Source organism: Montipora foliosa, chromosome 2, assembly GCF_036669935.1.
Source record: "Montipora foliosa isolate CH-2021 chromosome 2, ASM3666993v2, whole genome shotgun sequence".
In the NCBI taxonomy this organism is placed as follows: Eukaryota; Metazoa; Cnidaria; class Anthozoa; order Scleractinia; family Acroporidae; genus Montipora; species Montipora foliosa.
In genome coordinates, this window is record NC_090870.1 from 63,942,931 (window position 1) to 63,962,986 (window position 20,056).

Genomic DNA, 20,056 nt, shown 5'->3' on the forward strand with positions numbered 1-20,056 from the left:
GAAAGAACGTCGACACAAAAAGGCATGAAATAGACAGAATTCCGTGTAACAAAATCTAATCTCTTCTAGGTTGTCTTGTTTATCCATTCACACTATTATATTTTGGAGATTCTTACGTGCCTTGATAACCCGGATGACCTGGAGAGTTAAGAGCTCAAACCAAGCCAAAGAGGTATGCGTAACTATATACCCCATAGGAGTAACCGTCGTTCATCAATCCCAGAGACCAATCTTTTTTAATGCAGGGCAGTCGCATTAACAATTTATCCCTTTAACATCCAAACCAAACCGGCCTAAACCGGCCAGACTTAGTATTTTTACTCTGTCTAACGCCAGGCGATTTTACTTGTCAATGGGGAACCCCCGGGAGTCAATGGGTCAATCACTCACTGAAAAACTACCCGTATGTCCCCATTAATCACTCACTGAAAAACTATGTCCCCATTAATTAATTTAACCCTTTAATAATAATAATAATAATTTATTTACTTATAACGCGCAAGTATCAATTTACATTTTCACCTGCGCGGAACTAAATCCATTAAAAACCTAATTACTAGTAACTAATGATAACTAATAACTAATTACTCATAACAATTAAAATTATATGAATAGCATAAAAAAATAAAAAACTGGCCTTAATATCTAAAGAAGAATTGTATACGTCGTGTAAGCAATTAAAATATTTAAGGAAATGCTTCTCTAAAAAGATACGTCTTGAGTGCTTTCTTAAAAGATGGTAAAAATAATGAACTTCTAATATTAAATGGTAGGTTATTCCATAGTTTTGGAGCGGCGACTTGAAATGCGTGGTCTCCAAGAGTAGTATATGTTTTCAATTTTTCTATTTCTAATAGTAAATTGTCACTATTTGACCTAAGGTTGTATTTTCCAGGCTTCTTAAATTTAATTAACTCTTTGATATAATTAGGGGCATGCCCATGAACAGCCTTATACGTAATTAAAAGAATCTTAAATAATATGCGTTCACGAATAGGCAGCCAATGAAGTTTAAACAGTAAAGGTGTTATGTGACAATATTTACCGGCATTATATACAAGCCTAGCTGCGGCATTCTGTACTCTTTGAATTTTTTGGATTTGATAATCAGGTAAACCTAGATATAGACTATTGCCGTAGTCAATTCTACTGTAAATTAATGTATGGATAAGAACTTCCACCGATTCTTGTGATAAATATTTTCGTATTCTACGAAGATTATACAAATGATAAAATGCAATACTACAAGTCTTATTGATATGTGTGTTCATTGTTAAGGATGGGTCTAGCCACACCCCCAAGTTCTTGACTTCTTTGCTAGGCTTTATCAAGTCGTTACCGACACATAATGTGGACATATTTATTTTCTGAAGTTGTTGCTTCGTGCCAATTAGTAGCAGCTCCGTCTTGTCAGTGTTAAGTTGTAGTTTGGACTCCTTCATCCATTTCTGTATATCTTTAATGCATCCTTCCATAGCCGCTATGGCCTCAACCTCTCCACAATTGTCCTTGGGACTAAAAGATACATAAAGTTGAGTATCATCAGCATAGCACATAACAGATGGTATAGGTGGGGTTTAATGATATCAGATAACTCTCCAGTGTAAATTGTAAATAGCAGAGGACCAAGACAGCTCCCTTGTGCCAAACCGAACTGTAAGTCGAAAGAACGTGATTCAGCTCCATTAACGACGACTCGTTGAGATCTGTTCTCTAGGTAGGATTCAAACCATCGTAAAGGTACATTTGTGATTCCACATCTAATTTTAAGACGATCAATCAACATTTTATGGTCTATAGTGTCCAATGCAGCACTCCAGTCTAATAGTACTAATAGAGTCACATGTTGTTTATTCATATTCATGAGGAGGTCATTTTTTTACTTTCAGTAGAAGAGTTTCTGTGCTGAAGTTTTTTCTGTAGGCTGATTGTTGGTCTGGGTAGATGTTATGTTCGAGGAGATGATTTTGTATTTGATGACAAACAGCTGTCTCAGTTAGTTTTGACATTTTTGACAGGTTACTAACTGGTCTAAAGTTCTGAGGAACGTGCATATCAGCCCCGGGCTTTTTCAGTAATGGCGTAATTAGTGCTTCTTTCCATACTCGAGGAACAACCCCCGTCCTCAGAGACATGTTGATTAGAGACGTGATGACGGGTAATAACACATCACACTGAGGGAGTAGCTTAGATGGAATTGGATCTAAGGAGCAAGATTTTGAAGATGAACGTTGTATGAGGGATTTAACATCGTCCTCTGTAAGTTCTTTGAACTCTTCCATGGTCTCAGGTGGGAGTGTAGACACTTCAGTAATAGAGCTTGAACTGACGGATGTTTCTTCAGTGTCCAGTCGAGCACAAATATCAACTACCTTTTGAACAAAGAAGGATCCTAAGTCATCAACAAAACTTTGTGCATCAATAGATGCTGGCAATTTATCAGATGTTTCTTTCTTCAAGAGACTACGCGTAGCACGAAATAGTTTACCCTGATCGTGACTATTTTCAGCAATAAAGTCTGCATAGAAGTCTTCTCGTGCTTTATCCATCAATGCTGTTGTTAAGTTCCTTTTCTTTTTGAATTCAGCAAAGTCTATTTCAGACTTGGATCTTCTCCATTTTTTCTCTGCTCTTCTTCTTTCACGTTTTGAAGCTCTTATTTCTTCGGTAATCCATGGGACGCGTGGTCTATTAATAGTTGTGCGTGTTACAAGCGGTGCATGATCATCGAGTATCTTTTTTAATGTATTGTTGTAGCACATCGCTAAATCTTCAGGATTATCAGGTGGATCCAGACATAAATCGGAATCGGCTATGGCTAATTGAAACCCCTTCATATCGATTGATTTCAACTTCCTATACGATACTGTCTTCACTGTTATATCTGGTCTGTTAGAATTGATGGTAAAGTGAACAGCACCATGATCAGACAGAAAGCGATCAATAGGTGGCACACCATAAATGGTAGTGTCCGATTTGCGTGAAATAATTAAATCTAGGGTGTGTCCTTGTACATGTGTAGCATACTCTACATGCTGCACAAGTCCAAAAGATTCCAACAGGTCAGAAAATTTCGTTGCATCGTTGTCATCTACAGCGTCGACGCGGATGTTAACATCCAAACCGGCCTAAACCGGCCAGACGATTTTACTCGTCAATGGGGAACCCCCGGGAGTCAATGGGTTAAGATCATGAATGATAAGCAATATCAAGAAACCAACGTTTCGGATTGCCTCAAAGTCTATTTTTACAGCAGACCAACAAGTCACCTTCTCAGTCAATAAGAGGACCGCGCATCGGTGGCTCAGTTGGTTGAGAACCGGGCTGTCACGCGGGAGGTCAACTCCGGCCAGAGCAACACTCAGGGTCTCAGTGCTGCCTTTGTAAATAAATCTGCAAATGGTTAAACTTTCAAGTCTTCTAGGATAAGGACGATAAGCCGGGGGTCCCGTCTCACAGCCCTTCTTCATTAACTCTGAGGGACGTTAAAGATCCCACACACTATTCAAAACGAGTAGGGGACAGTGTTCCCGGTGTTGTGGTCTGACCTTTCCAGCATGTGGTCGGCTTGGCAGGATTAGCTTGAAGGGCTTCTGTCTGAATGAGACCATAATTGTGTATAACAGCCAGAAGTCAGGCTACTTAGCCAAGTGCTGTAGCCTCATTCAAACTCAAATGCCTTCATTGGATGAAGTAGCACCCTCGATACAATGATTATAAAAGCACACAAATTACATTTTTATAACCTTGACTTGCAATACCAAAGTGCAACAATATTATAAACACCAACCTGAGGGATGCAGCTCAAAATTCTCTCTTCTGCTTTGTATAAAGTGTTCTGTTAATTACCAAAGACATACAAATTAAAGGAGAGAAGTTTGAGATCAGGATCAAAATAACCTTTCATACAATTTGCCATTAGTTACAAACTCCTCTTAGAGTAGCCTTTCATACAAGACTTCCCATGGAATTTTCTGGTGGTTAGGCCTTTCTGTTATGAACGGAAGGTAGGATACTTGTCATTCTTGATAGGTTTTGAAGACAAAAAAAGAGTAAAAAATCACCTGAACTGAAGGTGAATAGACGCCAGTATGAGGTGGACCAGCAAACTCATCTAGGATTGTGTTCTTAGCAAAATTCCTGAAAAATTATCAGAAAACGTGAGGCAAAAAATTCTCCACTAATACCCAATTCAGGAAGTGGGAACACCAAATCCTTGAGAACAAAAGACATTACAATCAAACAGCAAGGCTGGGGAGAGGAGACGAATTGCCTTTATAAATTTCCCCATCTTCCCAATCTCAGCTCATAAGTCTTGCTCAGAAAAACTTTCCTTCTAAACATGGTTTTCATTACCACACCTAGCAAACCGGGCTTAATATGAACACAGGAATATTTCTGAAAATTTCAACTTTGTTCATCTTAATATAGCTTTGTTTGAACAAGGTTTTGCTCCACAACGGACACTGATGGATACACAAATGTACCTGTAAACTGTCAGCTTGACACATAAAATCTAACAAAGTAGAATATTATTACAAATAACTTACAGAATACAATTACCTGAAAATATTGTTTTCTTGCTCTGGAAAATTCCAAAATTCAGAGCGAAATCTCAAAGGTTCGACTATTTCGTTCGAATTTCTGGAACTTCACCAGTGATGTGAATATATAATCAGTTGAGATCAAGTACCGGTAAGTTTATTGTCACCTAGTCCCAAGAGGGAGTCATAAATGACCGGTAGGTCCAGTCCATCATCCTTATTCAAGGAATGTTTCCTTTGTATAATGGAAATGACCTCCTTTAATAATGCAACATTTGATGGTGCGGTCTTCAGTAGTTAGGACCTTTACATTGTTTGGGTTGATCTTAAGTCCTATTACCTGGCAGTGCTTGAAAACTTCCCAGGATTAGTGTTCTTTAATCTCGGTACCAAGCACTCTGGCAGTCTCAGCAATTTAGTTTTTCTGGCACTGTTCACAGTGGATGTAGTAAACACCACATATTTTAGCTTGTCTGTACGGTCTTTCACATGAATGACTTGCTGCCGATGGGATTTAAAGATCCACTGTATTCAAGTGTATAGGTATTAAAGAATGACTTAGAGAATTAGTCTTACATGTACATACAGTACCTACCAACAACTATTAAAATTAACCCCTTCTGTGGTATCAAAATAGTATCGGCAGTACACTTTAGTGCAAAATGAACGGTCAGTGGATTCTGGCAGTATGGTGTACTTGTCTTTGCAAAATCCTGCAAATACATAATGGTAATGTTAGTTATAACAAGTTGTATTAGTTTAATTGTGTTGAAATTAAAATTATTATAATCAATAAAAATTACTGTAATGGTGAAATGAAGTACCTGTGAAGCCTGACTGGGTTGTTTTGAGGATTCTCATCTCCTTGAGGCCTCCAGATACCTCCGGCTTACCTGACATAAAAATATTGTCAACTCAGACTCAAGCTATTTTGTAATGTGTATTCTGAACGGAATGATCCATAAACCCCTTGGGGTGCAGGGGTGGCACAGTGGTGATATCAATCACCTCCCACCGGTTTGATTCCCAGAATCGGCGTCGTGTGTGTTGAGTTTGTTGGTTTTCTACTCTGCACCAAGAGGTTTTTCTCCGGAAACTCCGGTTTTGCCCTCCTCTCAAAAACCAACATTTGACTTGATTTGCGAATTGTTAATTTCAGTTTACAGTGTCCCAAATATACTAGTGCTGCAGCTCTAGAATGACTACAGATACTAAAATAAAGTTCCTTTCCTTTCCTCCCCCCTAACCACCACCCCAAAAAAATAAAGAAATAAGAAAAGACATGGACTGACACTTAAAGGGATATCTTTGTTTAAATCTTTTGCCTTATTAGCAAAAGGCCATTATTTTCTAATCAATCAGCCAAGATTAAAGTACTGAAAAGTAAAGTGCATTGCATAATGAGCTATCTCTGAAAATTTGAACCGATATACCAGAAAATCTATGCGCAACGATGTTTTTAAACTTCAAACTTTTACGAAGGATGTATGGGATAATTAGAGCCTCTGTAGCCTATTGGTTCCCGTCACGAGGAGGGAGCCTGCTCTCAGGCTAGAGCCTTAAATGCCACCCAAGAATTTATCAGCTTTTGATGGCTCATAACTGGCTCATTATCAGAGCTAACAGACTTAAAATTTGTTATTTAAATAAGTTCAACAAGTTCTTCTCCCTTTTGAAGTCAATTTGCAAATACTGTAGTATGATGCCTTCTGTGAGCAAACTAGTGTGTTAACCCATTCACTCCTCTGGTGCACCCCATCACGCCCTTAATTGACAAGTAAAATCGTCTCGTGTTAGACAGAGTAAAATCTGTCAAGTCTCACTCCCAGGAGTCATGGGTTAAATAGGGACATAGTTATTGGACACAATAGGATCGACGTCGACCCAAAAATTGTTACTGGAAGGCAAAATTGAATGGAAGAGAGGACAGGGGGAGACCAAGAGTTACCTGGATGAAAAACACCAGAGAATGGTTAGGACACACATAATGGATGTGTACGAAGATCGGAAGATCGGAACAGCTGGAGATTCATGATAGCCGACCTATTTCTAGTAGATGGCACTTGATGATGATGAGTTATTCAGGGCTCGAAATTGCAACCAATACAGTCGCATTTGCGACTAAATTTTTCCCTTTGCGACTAAAATATCTGGAGAGGTCGCAAATTTGCGACTTGTTGTCACCTTCGCTGTTTCGAAACAAAAGGGTTAGCAGTTGCCACTTTGCTGCTACTTTTGCTAAAATAAATAAAGAAATGTTATTTTGTTTCTCACTGTGACTTTTCTCTGAAGATAGCGTAATTGTAGAGTAATTTAGCTGCAATGTTACGTGCATAGCTCCATTTCTTATATCATTCGCCATTTTCAGCGGTTTCTTTACACACAAGTATTGCGGGCTCATATTTTTTTTTGCTAAACCGCTGACAACACAATGCAGCGCGGCGATTTTGCAACTAAAATTTGCGAAATTGCGACTAAATTTCCGTATCTTATCGCAAAATGCGACTGGATTATTTCGTTAATTTCGAGCCCTGTTATTGAGGGGATGTTAATTGATGTCATTGAGTAAAATCGTCTCGCATTAGACGGAGTAAAATCTATAAGTCCCACTCCTAGGAGTCAATGGGTCCATGAAACAAAACGTAAATTAATGACATCAAATATCAGCAAATATTCCCTTATTGATGAAAGAAAGAAAAAAAGTTGAAATGCATGCACATACCACCTCTAGCCTGAGTGACAGAGCAGAATCTAATCACGTCTGGGTTGAAGATAAATGCATGGGCATGCTCAACTCCTCCCTGTTAATGGAAATAATTTAAAATTAATTGGACCACTTGATGCAACTGTAAGAAAACCACATTTTTGTCCCACACTACACGTAATAGAGAAGGATTTTCCAGAACTTTAAACTGCATTGTTCATGGACAAAATTTGCATTCTTGGTTTGCACCCACATGACACGGTGGCCATGATGGATGGCAATACAATAAAATTTATTTTCACAGAATTTGCATAATAATAAAGTTTAGTTCCCAGTGGAGAGACAGGTTATTGTTCTTGCCATCCAACATGGCCACCGTCACATCAGATGCAAACCATCCATAGTTACTATGTCAGTTGAAAAACACAAATAGATTACGTTTGATGGGGCTTAACTTTGGCTGATAAGACTTGATGACTGTAAAGTAATTTACTCCTACCTATAATATGTACAAGCAAAAACACTAATGAAGTCTGTTAAGGGGTAAAACCAAGCAAGGGACACAACCCAACAAACTGGTGACACATGTTTTTGAATACAGAGACCTGAATGTGCTGCAAAACTTTTGGCAAGCACAAGATAAGACAGGAAGGAGGGCAACAAAGAATGATGAAACTGGCCCTGCTACATGTAATTACCTTTCTTTGCAGTTTTGGGGTATGAATTATGAAGGGAACCGCTAAACAAGATCATGCTTACATACAAGTAGATCATGTAATGCACCTTTGGCAGGACACTTGCAGACATTTAACATTTAATTCTGTACACACAATTAGAGATGCACATTTCACAGAAGAATAAGAATAAGAAACTTTATTATTTTGTACTCTATTCTTGGTATTAACTAAATAAATTAGAGTACCCTTGTATAACCCAACATATGTAAATCCTCTGTAAATACCGGTACTATTTTTTAATATGTTGGCCTATGTTTTAGCTACAGCTGTATATACTGGCTGCCTGGAATAACCATAAGTGCTGGAGGAGCTAAGCATTCAGAGGTGCATGTTGCAGAGACAATGACCATACACATGTAAAACAAAATAAATAAAATAAAATAATTAGGATAGTACGCCCACTCTCATTGGTCAATAGCTGTGTTTAGATGAGACTATGGTAACACGGCTGTGACATCACACAAATTTTGATTGGTTACGTGTTGTCAGACATGCATTTTGATTGGCTGGAAGAAAATGTAAGCATGTATCAAGAGAATCTGTTTCAATCTAGAAGTAAACAAAACAGAATTTTCCTTTATTTGTCAAATTATCTTTGAGAAATATTTTATAAAAGCAATGGAGGATTTTTTTTCCATGTTTCCACATCCTCAACTAAACACTCAGGGAAGTTGGGAGAATTCAAGAATTCTCCCAACTTCCCCTTTTGTTTACATGAGGCTATGGAAACACGGATTCCTAACAATCAGGACTTCCCTGTAATGATGACATTATCACTTGCAGGCCTCCCTTATTTCACTTACCTGTTGCATGCGCCTCCAAGGTGTTTCATCAATTTCGACAAATACTTGATCTATCTAAAGTCATTGAACATAAATGTTGAATTCAATACATCAGTGATTTGTATTATATATTAAAAATGAAATGTTCAACACACTCCAGACCTGTTTCTAGTCACTATTTTTCTGACTCTTTTCTAAATTTATTGCAAAAGTATGATGACACTAAGCCTTTGATGCACTCATACATGTAAATACAATGATAGCATCCCAGTATTTAACAGTGAGCTGAACCAGAAGCCAATCCCACTTCTGAAATTCTGGCAAAATATGGCTTTTGTGCCATTATAATTGTGCAGGCACCAAAATCTTTAACACCCTGTACTCTTTGTATATTTTTCTTAAATATGATTATTTTCCCACAGTGAAGAACAATGAAAACCGATGCATTCATCATAGTGGTAAGGATCCAGTCATTTAAAAGATACCTAATTCCTTGTGATCTGACACAAGCTAGCAGTCAAAATTGCCAAAAGTACCTGTTTATGTGTTGTTAGGAAATGGTTGCAGATATGAAGAGCAAAGTCTTCAATAGTGTTGAGCTGTAAACACCAAAGAAAATAATTATTTGTAGAATAGGAAAGAGGCTGTATCCATTCATAGACAACAGAGAGATTAAGCCATGCATTTACAGCAATCGGCAAACTTGAGGCTGAAACTTGCACAATAACCATAACCCTAGCCCTGCCTGAAACAAATATGGCTGTTCTGACATCAGGTTCTGTATTGATGGTTTGCATCTGACGTCATGGTGGCGGCCATGTAGAACAATGCAGTAAAAGGTCTTTTGGGAATTTGAGTCTATTATCATGCAAAACTTGCGGGGCCATTTTCTATTGCTTTGTACACCAACATGGCCATCTCATCACATGGAAGCAAACCAAGAATATTTAGCAAGAAAATGAAGGTTAGGGTTAGGGTTAGGGTCCTTTTGCATATATTACATTCTGCATAATTATGCCATTCACTAGGTCATGCCACATGTCCTTCCACAAACTTGTTAGGGACCTTAATTAAGCGAGGACAATGACGGCTACGAGAACAGCACCTAAAAATATAGGTTTAATTAGTAAAAACAATAGCTCTGCATGCCCTGCACATGCACTTTACATTTTGATACATTTCTTTGCCATTCTCATCTTGACAACGATGTGAAAAGATAAAATTTGAGGTGATGTGGAGGACAAGAGCTCCTGATGATGAATTTTCAATTTTCTCTCTAAAGAACCACACCATTCTCAACAAGTTATTCTTGGAATGTTTAATTACACTTTCAAAGCCGAGTGAGTTGCAGTAATAATTTATTGCACAAATTATGAACCAGTCAAAGTAAATACCTGCCCCCCTCAACCTGGGTCCATACCGGGGAATTGGAATTTGCAGTCTGTGAAACAGAGAAAATAGCCCCCCTTCCGAGGAAATATACCTAATGTCCCTGCCCTCAGGAACTTTTGAGAACAAAGAACATCATAATAAAACATGAGAGGAAGAAATTTAATGCTCTTTACAAATCACTGTTCTTTCAATGGCAAATTTTGTTAAACAGTACTCTTCTCTTTGTGACCTAAGAAGAAACTTAATGTATACAAAATTACCATGCATGTGGCGTGAAAAAGAAACCGCTTATTCATATAAGCATGTGGGCATTTTTTTGCCAGGTTATGCAGTGAACTGTTTGCCCAAATTTTTACAAAAACGAGGGTCATACGATTCACTAACATGCGCTTACATATGAAGTGAAAGTATCCTTACATATGTATCTATCATATGAGCTCATACTACATCAATGACACCATGCATGTTATTGTTGACTACAGAGTTGGCACATGCCCTTTCACATTGTTGCCCCATGGTGCTGCGGAGATAAGTTTCCAATCTGCACAATGCACTGAATGATCGTTCTGCAGAACACCATGTAGCAGGTATCACTGCAAGGATATGTACCACATTAGAAAACTCTGGAAACAAATTAAATGGATCATTCTCATGCATTGTCTCCAGGATTTCTAAAACAGTCATGTAGCCTAATCCTAGCACACAACGAAAACTCATGTACATTACCTGCGTGGCTTTCAGAATCTCACCGTTGATTGTGTAAAATTTAGCAACACGGGAGAATATTTCTTTATTAGATGTTTCTCTTGTTGCCCAAAATTTGAAGAGGGGGGGGGGGGAAAGGCTGCTGTGAAGTCCCCGCTTACTCCCCGATCTTGTAGGCGAAGACCTTGAAATTTGGCGCACTCCCCGCCTGCTGGGGGATCAAAATCGAGTGAACCCCACAATTCCCCGCTATAGCCCGGTTCGGGGTGGGCGGCGATAACGGATGTTTCCTAGAAGTGGAGGGCAACCGGAAGTGAGCTGTTTTCCCTTTTAACTTGCCTTCCCACAACCATATTTACACTGCTAAGTATCTTTTCTCCATTAGAAATGATTAGTATCAAAATCTGCGATACACCACTGTCCTAGCACGCGAAATGTTCTGTTCCGGTTGCCGTCCGCGTCTCAAAAACGCGCGTGCTTAAGCGCCATTTACATTTACTTTGGCTGGTGTGTTACAACAGTAACGGGAAATAAATTGTACTTTTTGGACCACGTTCTCGTAGCCGTCGTGGTTGTCATTGCTTAAGGTCCCTGGAATTTTTCTTTTCATATTCGGAAATACGTCTGTAAATTTGCAACAAATACTTTCTACACCTTTTTTGTTTGCTTAAATGAAGAAAATAATACGCAAAATGCTACGCGTGACGAAGCGCGTGACATGGATAAAACATCGGTCGAATCTGAAGTAAGGTCAAGTTTATTAGCCCTCTAAAAGCAACTCTCAGAAAACCGACCATTAAGAAAGATTAACTAATAGGGAAGTCATTAGCGCTCACTGATCTTACTTGATGCTCTTTCGCTAATGCATACACAGTGTTCTTTTGTGTATCTGTCGGTACCACGCTCCCGTTGTCGCCGTACAAGTAATCGCGGTAGTTATTCAGCTTGAGTTCTGTAGACACTTCAATTTGTATGATGCTGTGGTATTTTCCATTCCTTGTGATCTTTAAAAGACGAACGCCAGTCTTTCCGTAGCTGGTTAACGACGGATCAATATGGAAAGATGAAGACATGTTGTCCACTCCCCCTACATTGCAAAATCGCAGCCTCGTTCTGGAGATGAGGCTACTAGCGCGGGCATTCTAAAAAAATGGCGGTAAGCGAAGGCCAAAGTGCGTTGCTTTCGTGGAAAAGTTCTTTTCCGACGGCGATTAGAAAGGATGAAAACGCCTGCCAAGATATATTTCAAAACTCGGAAAAGCTTCTTGCGTCTGCTGTGTCGATTTGTCGGCTTAAAGGCAGTGTGGAGTGCCAAACTGGCGGATTGATCACAGTATGCGAGGAGCTTCAAAGCCTTATCCGTCTCGCTTTTTCTGGTGAGTACAGTCTTGTTGTGTTGAGAGATACGCATCGGTTGTCCCTATTAGCAAAAAATCTATCAATCTCTTCTTTACATTCAATGGATTTTTTTAAGTAACACCAAGAAGCTAAGAGGGATGGAAGCTTTGTTGAAATCACACTCCGCACAATTAAGCGTAAGTTTCGTATTTCCCGCGCTAACACAACCCAAACACTGTATACATGTATTTGTAAAGGCTAAAACCTAAACACACTATATTTAATTAATTTTGAACAGTGTCTTTACTCCGGTTAGCGTCAGCAATTTTCGTGATGAGAAAACTATTACGTTTCTTCTTTGCATCATTAAAATGATGTACATGTAAGTTCCCTAATTTTATGGTGAGCGCCTTTGTTGGAACATTATTTTGTGTTGCAGGGTGAAATACTGTAGTTCACCTCACTATCAAAGAGAAGACGCTGCGTGCATATTCCTGATCTCACCTTTCCCTGGGAAAACCACAGATGGGTTCAGAACCTGTGTGTGCAAATTCTTGTTTTAAGAATCCTCTCTGCTGAGATGACTTTATTCCACAGAGACAATTTCAACAACATGAGGTTGTCTTTTTCAAGATGGAGACTGTACTAAGTCACATGACCAGTGAAAGAGATCAGGAAGGCCCTCCAGATATACTGCCGTGCCAGTACCCAGCCCTCAACCATAACGAAGGTCAAAAGGTCACACTGTCTCCTGTCACATGACCACCCTGGTCATGTGACTTACTGCACTTGCCATTTTGGATAAGACAATGTGAAGTTTATTTTATAAACTTATTTCTGCCACAGAAAAGAAATTAACTAAAGATACAAATGTGAACAAACAAGAAAGAGAAGGTAGAGGGAAAATAATTGAATTACATTGGTGACAAGGAGGCCTAAAAGACTCTACTAAGCTTATGATTAAAGTTGTTGAAATGTTGATGGAAGTTTCATTTTGTTTCGGCTAAATGACTCCATCAAAACAGGGCTTGTGAGGTTAACACCATAGTGAAGTGTGCAAGGTTTCTCCACACCAGCCTCCCCCCCTGCAGTTTGGAGGTGGTGATTGGCCTACGGTGATACATTGTACATGTAGGTTACTGATGCTACGTAACTTGTTATTGCAGAAATGAGAAGGGTTGAAAAGGATTTCAGATATCAGAAAACCAGCCTTGAAAATGAAATATCTCACCTGAGAGAGCGTGTGAAACACCTTGAGAAGGAAAATAGCGTTGCCGAACCATCAAAACAAAGATCCAGGGAATTCCTTGAAAGTGAGAGGTATGTACTGTAGTATTACATTTTACCTGCCAAAAAAGAGTTTATTCATGAAGTGGTGGAAATTACTGACAATCATCAGAAATTGGAAAATGTCCTTGTTTGTAGACTTAAGAAGACATGAAATACAAGTTAAGGTGCACTGTAAAAACCAACTTGCGGAAACTCTGAAAACATGCAGGGCCATGACTTGGCACGATATGAACTGCAAAGTCTAATAAGGCTGTCTTTTGTACATGTACCTAAAGATTGAGTCTTTACTTTAGGTTGAATTACATGTACCCAATTTGTATAGTAATTAATTAATGTCTGATCAAATTTGCAGTGTCTGTAAAATGGTGATTTAAAAGGATAGATGTCCTGCTAAACTAGATAGTTTATTTTCAGCAATGCCATGTAAAATTAAGAACCTTGCTGAATGTTAATCTTGCATTATTCATTTCTACCTTCACTGCAAAATAGAAATAATGCAGCAGATTTTAACTCTAATAACTATAGGTGTTAAAAATACAAGGTACTGCTGTATGATGTTTGGGTTTGTGTATTAGCTTTTAAGCTTGGAATTGTCCAGATTGGTGGATATTTTGAGTCTGTAAGAGACTACAGTATAAGAGGTAATGAAGTGCGGCTATTTACAATATATCATTCACCACCCCTCACACATGTACTGTACACCTGTAGATGTACAATTTAGCAGATAAAATCACTTTTTATAAAATTATACAACTGGATTCTATTCTACTGATACAGTATTGTAGAAACAATCAGACAAAAGGGAATCAATACTTTCATGTTTCTTTTGCACTGAACGGAAAGGAAAAATGTTTACGGACGGTGCTTACTAATTCAAAGGTATTTTTGTGCAGTTTACTGAATATGTGGGAAAAGCAGATCTTAACAAGTGTTATTGAAATCCAAAAAGAAAATTGGGGGTAACCACACATTTTTCAAAGATAATTAATCAACAATAATATTGTAAAAAGCTTTTAAATACAAAGCAATGTATGGTGTTCTTTTTTAAATTGAAGCTTAATTATCTCTGAAGAATACGCGGTTACCCCCAATTTTCTCTTTGGATGCCAAAAGCACTTGCTAAGTTCTGCTTTCTCCGCATAGTTTTAAACTGCACAAAAACATCCGTGTATTAATAAGCACCACCCATAGGAAATCAGAGTATCTCGAGATGCGCAGAACATATATGCGCAATAACAATAGTAGGCCCCATCCTTAAGCTACACGTAACTCTCTTATCTCACAGCAGAAAACCCAGAGAAGTCGTGGCAAATAATAGTCCAAGCAATGATTCATTGCCAGTCAGTGAAACCAACATTCAGGGAGAGGACATTTTTACTACTGATGGAACAGAGATCATTGATATTCCTTTGGAGAATGCATCAAGTTTGAAAGAGCAGAACGTCACCCTGTCTCTGCAAGAAAAGAAATCAAATTCAAGGAAAAGGCTGAAACTGCCAATTCTTAAGAAAGCTGTTGAAACATCAAAGCCAGTAAAAGACAGCAATTCCAACCCTGAGGAACTCTCTTTAGATGTCAAAGATGATGATGGAAAACTAATGACAGGAGTCAAAGAAAAATCCAATACTGTCCCCCAGGAAGCCTTGGGAGAGAAACAAAGACAAGTTAAACATGCTACCAGTAGCAAAAATGTTGAAGCTCTGGAGAAGGCAGCAACAGGAGATGAAACTTTGAAATCAAAAGGCATAAAAAGAGGTAATCTAAGAAGAAAAAAAACAGAATGTACCAAACAAGAAACCATGACAGCCGTGAAAGACCAAGCAATAGATGCTGAACCTCTGGAAGAAAGCAAGGTAGGGCAAAAGGAAGACATCATAGAAACAAGGAAAACAAAGCCTACATGTAGGAGGAATGAAGGAAGCTTGCAAGATGAATTATTGTCAGAGGATGATGTTAATCAAGAGAAAGACATATCAGAGATGAGGAAGGACCAAAAGCAATTCCAGGTAACCACTGAAAGTAACAAAGCAACAGTGTTTTCTGGCAGTGTGGAAGAAAGTCTTGGTGTACATGTAGAGGCTGAGATGATACCTGGAGGAAAGAAAAAAGATTTCACAGTTAAGAAAAAAACTGGGAAAAAAACAAGCAAGAGACTTCCTCGCAATGAAAAATCAATGAGGGCATCTGGTGAGTGTACAGCCAAAACACATGTAAGTGAGATGCCAACAGATGAAAATGATGAGGAATCTAAGGAAATTGCACTGACTCCAAATTCTGAGCCAAAAGCAAAGAATGTTAAAGGCGAGATGCCCAGCATAAGCAATCAGTCTACAGCTACTAAAGATTGTGATGAACCTCTGGGTGATATGAGCTTCCTGATTGAGGTAAATTCCAAGATATCCCTCTTTGTATCTGATGTGGTGCAAGATGAGTGCGAGTTGGACCCCATGACAGCCAGGCAGAGAAATGAAGTCTACAAGGTGGCCCAGCTGTATAAACTTCGCGCAAGAATTGGAACCAAAGCCGACAACAACCTTACCACATTACGTTTGTCCAAACAAGCTGACACTCAGATGCCTAAACCAGGTAAAGTTGATCGCTTATTGAGTGAGCTCAGCATTGCAGCATCTAAAGAGGCATTCAAAGAAAGCCCCAAAATCCAGTCAAAGCGGAAACATGGTGCCACAGCTGACAGGAAGAAGGCCAGTGATGACAATGACATTGATCAAGGGGGCCCTCCAAAGAAAAAATTTGCAAGGCAATCCAGAAGTAAACAAAATTGATTTTCTAAAAAAAGTGAAATTCTTAGATGTTTAGTGACTTTTTCCAAATTACAGTACTGGTACTTTTAACTCGCTAAATTTTAGTGATACGTGTTACTGAACCAACATTTTATTTCTACAGCAGTTGGGTGTCTTCAGCAAGATAAACAATTCTCTCTTAGTTTATTTTTAGTGCTTGGTATTAATGGGGAAGGAAAGTGTTGGCCCTGGTAAATTGGAGGGGGGGGGGGGGGTACTTGGAAAAAATTTAAGTCAAACCTACAGTATCTGCTATTCTGCTGGGAATAAAGTTGACAATATTGAGCAGTTTACAGGATACTTAAGTCTTAACCATAGCCTAGTTAAGTCACCCAAACCTAGAATCATTAAATTAATATTACTGCCAATGAAGAAAAAATAACCAAAGCTTGCTTGAAAGACTTCTCAAAGTCAGGAGTGGTTTCTTTCTTGAAATACATTGTATCATTGTTCTATAGGTTGAGGTACCTACAGTATCAAGGTTTTTGTCCCATCAGTGATTCTAACAAGAAAAAGAATCAGATATGTCCAGAAATGCAAGAAATTAGATGCACGGAGATTTCATTGACCACCACAAAGTGCCCCCTTGATCTTCACATCACTTGTGTCTCAGAATACAGACAATAATATTGACATCACAAAGTGTCCCCCAAATGCTGTTCCTCATGTACAGCTGTAGGGATGAACAGCTGCATTGACCCTAAGCTAAAGGAGGTGGTGTGGCCCAGTGGTTAGGGTGCTTGCCTTGAGATCCCGGGTTCAAGACCCACTGTGACCACTCATTGAATTTGATCCTGGAAATCCCTGGTTCAACTTCCCAGCTGCACTTGTAAATAGCCAACTGGTTCGCCTCTGGCCATTTGGGATTCTTAACAGTTGTTGTTCTGTTCTGTCGTTTCGTTGATTGTGTTTCATTGGCCCTGAAAAGCTCCTATGGGGAGCAGTCAATTAAGTATGTATTGTAAAATAATGCTAACCTTTACCCTTACCTTATGGTTGGAAATAGAGAGAAAAAATTTAATGCTTTGCCTACTAATTCACAGGTATTTTTATGCGGTTTACTGAATATGCAGGAAAAGCACATCTTTAGTGTTCTTGAAATCCAAAAAGAAAATTGGGGGTAACCAGGCATTTTTCGAAGATAATTAATCAACAGTACTTGTAAGTATACTAATTGAAGCTTAATTATCTCTGAAAAATGCATGGTTACCCTCAATTTTCTTCTTGGATACCAAGATCACTTGCTAAGTTCTACTTTCTCCGCATAGTTTTGAACCGCTCAAAAATATCCTTGTATTAATAAGCACCACCCATAAGAAATCTGAGTATCTTAAGACGCGCAGAACAGAATTTTATGTGCAATAACAAGAGTAGGCACCGTCCTTAAGGGGCACTGTGTTGGATGTCAAAATTGCGTGTGCATCTGATTTCATGTTCTTGCACTTCTGGACATACAGTACATGTAAGTGAAATAGAACACAAACAATATTTTTCCAAAAATATAATCATCAAATGTTATAGAGTCCGTGGTTGTCTCACATACCTGGATAAGAATCTTTGGTTTTAGACTGAAGTTACATTTGGAGCACTTGAATTGACTATCCCAAGACAGTCATTGGTGCAAAGAGAAATCTCTTTACTTTTTACAGCACAGTCTAAATTGTTGAGAATTTTTTGGAATACTTAAATCAAGTTTGATTGTGGGGACTCTATTCTGTGGTAATGCAAGGAAACTGGTTGCAAGCATGTGCCAATTGTTTGATTTGATAACATGTTTCTAGATGTAGACATACGTATTCCAGGCCTTTATGAGGAAATTACAGCAAGGATGAGTACTTTTTTATTAAACCGCATTCTTTCGTGAGTACTCAATGTAAAATCAGACCTTAATACTATTAAAGAAATGTTTGCTGTACTGTAAGCATGGGATGGTTTTCATTACTTTATTTCAAAAACACAAGTTGATGTAGTACTGAAATAATTATTAGCAAATATGCTGTAAGTCTTGTTGAATTAGTATTAAGTCTCATTTTAAAGTATACTCTTTTAAAAGTAAATTCAATATCACAAAATAGCAACCAACAAAGAATGTTTGATACCACACTAAAGTGAAATGTCCTATGACACAGTTATGGAATATGTGAACAGCCACAACTAGGATACCAGTATCTGAAATCATGGCCAGCACAAGTCCTATAGTACCAATCTAATTTCTGTTTTCCTAATAATAAAAGGACATGGTTAAAATTTCCAGTTAGGCTGTATTATAAAATACTAAAACACAACAAAGACGGGTTCCTTACTGTACTACCATGAAATGACTATAATTCCCAAGTAAATGTAAGATGAACTGTGGCAATGAACTATATAACCATGCATGCCCATCAAAATAGATTAAAATTAATGAGGTTGTCCTTGCCCAGACAATTTTTTTCTTCAATGGACTAATATTGTGCCATTTATCACTGCAAGAAGATGAAAGGACTTGCATGAGTAAAACACGTTTTTTTCCCTAAAAATCAAACTAACTTGCAAAAAAAAAACAATATGACTTGTTTCTGCAATAAATTGTCATTGTTTGACATGAAGGACAAAAAGGGACTATTTGTGCAAACTATTTCAGACATAAATTTCCTCTGTATAAAGCATGACAATATCAGTTCATGTTATGATCAAAGAGGAATGTACATGTAGGCGTGCACTACAGACACTTCCAACAAAATGCTTTAAATAAAATGGGTTAAATTAATAAAGGTCTAGCTAAGATCATTGTATGACCATTATTCTCAGACTTTGTTTCACTGACTGAGTTTGGACTTGTGTTGCAACGTCATTAATTTTTTGCCATCTGCAAACAATGCAACTGAGCCAGAACTAAAGCTTTCCAACAGTGCAATAAGAAGCACATTTAGCCTAACCTAAGACTAGTTTCATTCAATTTGGTAAGAAATAGGGTGAATGATAACAAAAACGATGTGCCCAAAGATGGATGCAAGGAAGAAGGGCACAAGGGTTAGGTAGCCTCACTCTTCCCACTTTTCATTTGGCTTCTCCGCTTGCAGCTTGTTTTTTATTGTTTTATTTCCCTCCCATATTGCTGTTCAGTTTCCAGGAAAAGTCATGTTGAACAAAATGCCTTTGAATTTGTAGAGCTTTTCTGTTAAGTTTCACAGCAATACCTGAAATGAAAGATGGGTAAAAAGGTCTTTGAGAATGATATATACACATATGAAATAAAATGTTAATAGTCTTGCTCTCCATAGAGTCTCCAGTAGCTCAGTGGTTAGAGCATCCGACTAGATCACAGAGGGTTGACGTTCAAATACCATCTGGGGCTCTGATTTTTCCGAGTTCCCAATGGGTTCTATTAGCATTTTATTTCAAAAAAGTCTTTCTCACTCAAATAATACAATCATGAAGTCATTGGGCACACATTGCTTGGTAAGCAAGCCAGTTAACGCATTGATTGTTTGCAAGTTTTCAATAAGCCCTTTAGTGAAAACCATAACTAAATATTAGCCAAAATGTGTTGGGACTACTTCAATAATGAGGGCAAAATAACTTCAATTAAAGGAGTACCTTATGTTTTACAATAAAAATATTATTGTTCTCATATCAGCCTCCCAATTAGTTTTCCTCACGCAATGTTGAAGTCAACTGTAGCTTTTCTAGCTGTTTCCAAATTCAAATCAACATTGTAAAGGTGGGGGGGAGGGGGGGGGATGACATCATGCCCATTCATTGTCTTTGAGACTGTTCGTGC

General features: G+C 38.3%; 3 protein-coding genes across 4 annotated transcripts in view; 1 reads left to right on the top strand and 2 right to left on the bottom strand.

Annotated features, from left to right (window-relative positions):
• Positions 1 to 11,977, bottom strand: part of LOC137985370 (uricase-like) — a 13,674-nt gene extending 1,697 nt beyond the window's left edge. Inside the window, exons 1-8 of the mRNA XM_068832960.1 lie at positions 11,710 to 11,977; positions 9,304 to 9,366; positions 8,789 to 8,842; positions 7,267 to 7,345; positions 5,369 to 5,437; positions 5,140 to 5,257; positions 4,065 to 4,140; positions 3,791 to 3,838 (exon numbers count right to left, since the gene is read on the bottom strand). Coding sequence (XP_068689061.1) covers positions 3,791 to 3,838; positions 4,065 to 4,140; positions 5,140 to 5,257; positions 5,369 to 5,437; positions 7,267 to 7,345; positions 8,789 to 8,842; positions 9,304 to 9,366; positions 11,710 to 11,937 — 735 coding nt within the window. The 5' untranslated portion in view covers positions 11,938 to 11,977. The remainder of the gene's footprint in view (positions 1 to 3,790; positions 3,839 to 4,064; positions 4,141 to 5,139; positions 5,258 to 5,368; positions 5,438 to 7,266; positions 7,346 to 8,788; positions 8,843 to 9,303; positions 9,367 to 11,709) is intronic.
• Position 11,978: 1 nt separating this feature from the next.
• Positions 11,979 to 18,214, top strand: LOC137985301 (uncharacterized). Of its 2 annotated transcripts, none has more exons than XM_068832894.1 (3): positions 11,979 to 12,240; positions 13,369 to 13,522; positions 14,781 to 18,214. In XM_068832894.1, the coding sequence occupies exons 1-3, from the start codon at positions 12,015 to 12,017 to the stop codon at positions 16,273 to 16,275; spliced, it is 1,875 nt and encodes a 624-aa protein (XP_068688995.1). In that variant the 5' UTR covers positions 11,979 to 12,014; the 3' UTR covers positions 16,276 to 18,214. The 2 variants fall into 2 exon arrangements, with proteins under 2 accessions (XP_068688995.1, XP_068688986.1); XM_068832885.1 differs by having other exon boundaries at positions 11,982 to 12,240; positions 14,778 to 18,214.
• A 135-nt stretch (positions 18,215 to 18,349) lies between these two features.
• LOC137985286 (uncharacterized) overlaps positions 18,350 to 20,056 on the bottom strand; it is a 59,376-nt gene continuing 57,669 nt past the window's right edge. Inside the window, exon 12 of the mRNA XM_068832868.1 lies at positions 18,350 to 19,472. Coding sequence (XP_068688969.1) covers positions 19,454 to 19,472 — 19 coding nt within the window. The 3' untranslated portion in view covers positions 18,350 to 19,453. The remainder of the gene's footprint in view (positions 19,473 to 20,056) is intronic.

Bases quoted from the DNA above. Each gene is read 5' to 3' on its own strand.
- LOC137985301 (XM_068832885.1), top strand. From the start codon at position 12,015: ATGGCGGTAAGCGAAGGCCAAAGTGCGTTGCTTTCGTGGAAAAGTTCT. The intron at 12,241-13,368 runs GTGAGTACAGTC...TTGTTATTGCAG, and splicing joins TATCCGTCTCGCTTTTTCTG to AAATGAGAAGGGTTGAAAAG. The intron at 13,523-14,777 runs GTATGTACTGTA...CTTATCTCACAG, and splicing joins GAATTCCTTGAAAGTGAGAG to CAGAAAACCCAGAGAAGTCG.